At 45.1% G+C, this 6,000-nt stretch overlaps 1 protein-coding gene across 3 annotated transcripts in view; it reads left to right on the plus strand.

The window, feature by feature from the left end:
* Window positions 1–6,000, plus strand: part of MGRN1 (mahogunin ring finger 1) — a 49,874-nt gene that overhangs the window by 29,228 nt on the left and 14,646 nt on the right. For all 3 annotated transcript variants that reach the window (XM_064389918.1, XM_064389916.1, XM_064389917.1), the window contains exons 6-8: window positions 533–599; window positions 3,425–3,477; window positions 5,646–5,693. In XM_064389918.1, the coding sequence (XP_064245988.1) occupies window positions 533–599; window positions 3,425–3,477; window positions 5,646–5,693 (168 nt within the window). The remainder of the gene's footprint in view (window positions 1–532; window positions 600–3,424; window positions 3,478–5,645; window positions 5,694–6,000) is intronic.

Genomic DNA, 6,000 nt, shown 5'->3' on the forward strand with positions numbered 1-6,000 from the left:
GATGTAGGATGACCCTATCTGGGGAATAAGGTGCTCTCACTCCATGGTTTCAGAAGGCTGAAGACAAGCTTTATGAAGCTATACTATACTGTATTACACTACCTACTATACTACATCAAACTATACTAAAGAAAAACCCGTGACCCCTTACAGACAGTCATGACACAGCTTTGCCCTAATTGGTCAATCAATCCAAACAACCTTCACCAGTGTCCAATTAAGAAATCTTTCTTTGCTAAACAGTCTTCATAACACATTCTACATGTGCTAAACAACAGATGCAGCAAGTAGAGATAAGAATTGTTTTTCTTCTCTGAGTTTCTCACTGCCTTCCCCAAGAAGAATCCTGGGGAAGTTGTGCTGCTGCTCTCTGAAGAGAGCTCTGGCCACGCTCCTGCTCTGTCGTGTCCTTTTGACACAGGAGCTGGGGTTCTGTCAGGAGGACCCTTCCCTGAGCTAACGTCATCTCCAGTGTTGTCTTCAGGCAGGTCTGCTGTGAGTTGTGTAACCTCAGCTCCTTTCTTTCCCTCAGCTGAACTTTGACTTGGACCGAGGCGTGTTCCCGGTGGTCATCCGAGCAGTGGTGGATGAAGGGGATGGTAAGAGTTGGTGTTTGTTCCCATGGCCTTCTCCTGCCTCTCTCTGAGCTTATGTGACCCCTTTCAGGACTGGCCTCCTTGGGGGACCTTTACAGAATAAAAGTATTTCAGGAGTTCACCAGAACTTCCCTTTATTAAAAAGGCAAAGGTAACCACATAAAACCCATACTTTTAAAAATAGCCTTCATTTTTTTGGAAATGGAAAAATGGCCAGGTATTTAGTGTTGGAATAGTGTTTAGTAGAGCTCCTGGCTCTGCCACCAGTGCCAGGCACACAAATTAGAGCAAATGACATCCTTGCTTGTTGGGTTTTGCTTTTGCAGTTTATAGGTCACGGAGGGTGGAGCTGATCTTTTCTCCCTCTTGGAGGGGTCAGTTGTCTTCCTATAAACCTAGAAATGGGCAGAGAAAAGGAAATGGCTTTAAAGTACTCAGGTCAGTCTTCAGCCAAATGCAGCTTCATTCAGCAGTTTGAAATTATGCTTTTTCTGAGGATGTTGAATGGTTATAATAAAAGAGCATAACCTTTCAGGAGAAATAATTGTTGATTTTTTAAAAAGTAATTAATAACTAATCATAATTTGTAATTATGATTAATTGATTATTATTATTATTACTTAAAGCACACTGCTGTTTTGGAGAGGTCTTTTGGATTCCAGTGAATATTTAGACTATTAATTTTGGATTATTATTATTCACCTTACATGGTATTTCCCTTAGGGGATGTGTGCTTTTGAGCTCATCTGGAGTGTCAGCAATGAGCAGGGCACAAGGAAGTCACACTTTCTTTGAAACTGGGGGCTTTTATGGTCAGCAGGACCAGCATTTCACTTGTGTAACATTTTGTACAAAATGTAAGATAATTAGAAAAGAAAAACCATCCATTGTTGATCACATTGTTTGGGTCAGTGACTTGCTCAGTTTCTTATGTTGTAAATGTGAAAAAGCTCAAAAACTCATTACATTGTTTTACAGTCTTCCAAGCAGACAGAAATAGAACTGAATAAGCCAATTTGAAGTGTGACTAACAAAGCACAGTGCAACATAAAGGAAATTACTTCTAAAGTGCATCTATTTTTAGTGATTTCAGGCACTGTTAGTAAAATCAACATATATCTGTATTTCTTGACCATAAATATAAAACAGCCCCCTTTGTTTATGGAGCTTTTGGCAAGGTGTTTATACTCTCTAATGTTGGGCATGTCTAGAAGGATCAAAAATAGAACAGGAGGCAGTATGGGAAGCATACATTTATGCACATACCATGCCCAGCCTTAGCCAATAATCTACTCCCATCTATTTTAATAACCTAGAAAACCAACTGCTTTTAAATCCCCTCCTGGAAAGAATATCAGCACAAAAATGTGTGAAACTTGAGTGAGATTTGAGGAAATTGTGTATTTTGGTTCTTTTTTTAACTGATGGGGCTGGAAGGAGCTGGAATGGTGTGTCTGGAGCACCTGGAAAATTACAGCTGTTAAATAAGGTTGAATGGTAAATTAAAATAGCAGTCAGGGAGAGGCTGGTTTGGACTGAACTCTGCCATGGCTTGCAGTGTTAGCCCTGCCCCGTTGCTGGCAGTGGGATTGTTCCCAGGGAGAGGCAGAGAACAGGAAGGAAAGGTGCTGCACAGAGCAGGTCACACCACTCTGAGCTGTCACCTCTTCCTTGGCCACTCACACTGACCTGAATTTTGTTTACTCTGAGAGATAGAGCAGCCTTGCTCTTGGCTGGCAGTGAGAGGAGCAAGCAGTTGAATTCCCAGTTTTAACCCCCTTTTCTGCATTGTTGTGTTCCTGATTCCACCCAAATTGCTGTGACCAACCTCAGTTACCCAGCAAATCTGCAGGCAAATCCCCTCTCTCTATACAGCTGTTTCCAAACATGGTCTCAGTGCCACAGTCCAGGGAATTGTTCCTGTGCTGTCTCTGCTGCTCTGGGAGCTCAGTGGAAGCTGTGGAGCTCCTTTCCCTTTTAGACAGAGCAGGAGTTGCTTCCTTGAGCTGCACCTTCCAGGCAGAGCTCTCCTGCCTGTCCTGAGCACAGCCTTCCTCACTCCAAACATGCCTTCCTTCCCTCTGTGACTCCTTCACAAACTCTGTCTCCCATTTCCATATGAGGAGTCTGAACAGGATTCAGGAAAAGGATCCAACCAGCTGGAGCTGAACAGAACCTCAGAGTCAGTGAGAGAGACTGGGATTGTACCTGGCCTCCTCTTCTCTCTCTCTGCTGAAGCAGCCAGGAATGCAGTACTGAAACCTCTGACAGCCCCTTCCCATTGCTATGGGATCAAGAGGGAACCCTCATGTTTGGAAGAGGGAAAATGCTTGGGGAAAGCTGGACAGAGATGTTTCAGTGTCTGAAGTCTTTATGAGAAATAAATGTTTTATAAGTGTATCTGACTAGACTGAAATAAAATTATAAGTAACAGGGCTGGAAGTGCTCCCAATTGCTGTTAAACCAGATAGATCTGTGATAAATTCAGGTAATGAAGCCCAGGAATTTCAGGGGACAGGAGAATCCCACTGAGTGCTTTGTTTTTGTCCCTTTCCAACCTCTGCCAACAAGGTGGGATAGTTTGGAGCACCCAGGGCAATGAAGGCATGGTCGTGTAGGGCCCACCACAGAGCCCAGCAGGGTTTTGTTCTTGCTCTGTTCTGAACCAACCTGATGACAAGATAAGAAAAGTTCTAAATGCAGGAGAGGGTGAAAATAGAGCAGATGGCAGCTCAGAAATTGTAAGTGGACTAAAATTCAACTCAGGATATTTTTATGCTGGTACTGCTTGAGAGGTTTAACCAGTTTTGCCCTTTCTCTTTTTGCAGTGGTGGTTGAGGTCACTGGTCATGCCCATGTTCTTCTGGCTGCATTTGAAAAGGTAAATGAGGGGTTTTTTATCCCTCTATCCCTGTTCTTGTGTATATAAACATTTCCACAGATCATTAGTTTGTATTTATATAACACTTGGCACAGCAGAGTGCTGACCTGTGCCTGGGTGCTGCTGTAGTACAAGGAATCATTTGCAGCAGCTCCTGTGCAGCCTGTAATTATCATTTGTACCTGAGCTGGTCACTCAGGGAATGGCAGGGGTGTTTCCTGTGTTCCCATGGCTGCTGCCATGCAGTTTTCCAGAGCTTCATGGTTTTTGCAGAACTGGCTCTGCTGTGTCCAGACCCTGTTGCACTATTGTTAGGTCTGGTTTACACCCAGGACCAAGGATTGGGATGCATCCTGTGTAAAGGCTGAGTTCCACTGCTTTTGAGTGGTGTGTGTGATGTAGCTGACCCCTGCCTACATGGTAAGGCCAAGCTGTGTGCACAAGCCTTGATAACAAACTCTCTTTCCTTGGTAACTGGACCCTGAAAACAGTTGCAATATCCATAACTGGATCTAACCCTGTTGTGTCTGGTAGTGGTAATACTGCAGACACATTTTCTGGGCAGGTGATGTTGCAGTGAGAGGCTGAGGTGAGGCAAGAGGTGCTGGAGCAGAGCTGGAAATGTAGAGGGGAGCAGCATCAGTGCTGTGCTGTTGGAAATTCCCCACTTCCCAGCTGGCAGGTGGCTGACTTCTGTATCTCAGTGTGCCTGGTGCCTGCCAGGTCCTAATTCTGTTCCTCTGAGGTGGATATTGTGGATGGTGACAAGCTGAGTCAGAGGGCATGGCAAGCACAGTCAGTCCTCTGGAAGCATATGGCTGGAAGATGCTCTAAGGATTCTAGGTTGCTTTTTTTGTTGGACTTGATCTGTGAAGAAAGTGAGTTTTCCCTGTTAGAAAGGCTGCTCTGAGCACTGGCTTTGTAGGTAGCTTCACTGCTGGCAATTGGACATCTGTCAGAAATGAGATGGAGTCACCTGCAGCACCCCTGGGAGCAGGGCAGGGATGTTATTGTGGTTTCCTCTGGCTAATGTGAAAAAACAACACACTGGAATCCTTCAGTCATACTTCAGCCACTTCTTATCTCTCATCTTCCACTGAAGATGCTTAAAACAAGATTAAAGCATTAAAGCATAAAAAGTCACAAGGGAAAGTACATGTTGAGTTCTTCATCCTCCCTGTTTGGTTAAAATATATTCCCCATCCTTAAAGTAATTGCAGCTTTTGAAGTGTAGGTCCATAAATCCAGGGGAGGTCCTTGATAAATGAGCACTGCTGATCCCAGAGCTTGTTCAGAGGAAAAACAGACCAGCAGGACTTGGTAACTTGCTGTTTGTATGTATCTTTAAGATCAGAAGAATAACCTTGGTCCTCTGTGTAGTCTGACCTTGCAGCTCCTCCAAAGGCAGAAATTGTTTGCCTGAAAACAGGACTGTTTTGTCTGGGGTGTGATGTTGTTGTCCCTTCCTTCTGGGACTCCTTCTGCAGACCTGCAGCTGTTCACAGGACTTCTGGAGCATCCCCTGAGTCTCCTGTGCTGCTCTCTGGGCTGTGGCAGGGGAGTTGGTTTCTTTAGTGGCCCTTGTGGACGATGGGAAGGTAGAACTGGCACACTACTCCCATCACTAATTCTGGCACCAGGCATGCACAGAATTGTTCCAGCTGTTCCTGCTGCCACTGAGCAAATGAAAGGCTCACAGCTCTGAGGATGTGGAGCACATGGGACTTGTTTCTGTCTCCATCCAGTGGACAAACCTTGTTCTCAGCCTCATGGCAGCCCCTTGCTCTGCCCTCGAGTGACTCTGTCACTTGGTGTTAACAAATATCCTCCACCAAGTCTTGCTGGACTGGCTGAAGAAGTGTCTGCACCCAGTTGGACTGCTTGCAGCCTGAAAGCATCCAGTGTGCCAGGGGAGTTTTGTGTGGGCTCTGACCCACTTCAGCCAGGTTTAACTTGAGCCAAGTCCACCTGGCTCCCCAATACCCTGTTCCACTAACTGCTGGGAGGGACTGCTGCCATCCAGGCTGATACACACCCCACTGTCCCCTTAGCTAGCAGACACCAGCTCTGAAATGAGCTCATTCTGTTTTGTACACTATTTAATGCCATTATTTGTACACTATTGAATGCAGCTATTTAATGCTTTAATGTCTTTTTTTCCCTGCTAGCACGTTGATGGCAGTTTTTCCGTGAAACCACTAAAACAGAAGCAGATTGTAAGTACCTGTTTCCTTTCTGCTCTTAAAGACTTGCTGGTGTCCCACAGGTGCCTGGCTGTAACCAGAGGGAGGGTTTGGTGTTCACTGAGAGCCTGAGATCTCACTTCCTTAGCTCTGATATTGTAAGCAAAGGCAGCAAGGTGCTGGCAACCCTTCATTTTGCCATTTTGTCCCCCATCCTGCTGTGGTGTGATGTGCAGAAGCTGGGTAGTGTCTTATCAAGATTGAGGTTACATCCAGTCCTGCATAGCCAGAAATACATAAGTAAGATTGCCAAGAATTTCAGCTTCTGAAAAGAAATCTG

This window comes from Passer domesticus, chromosome 15 (genome assembly GCF_036417665.1).
Source record: "Passer domesticus isolate bPasDom1 chromosome 15, bPasDom1.hap1, whole genome shotgun sequence".
Classification (NCBI taxonomy): domain Eukaryota; kingdom Metazoa; phylum Chordata; class Aves; order Passeriformes; family Passeridae; genus Passer; species Passer domesticus.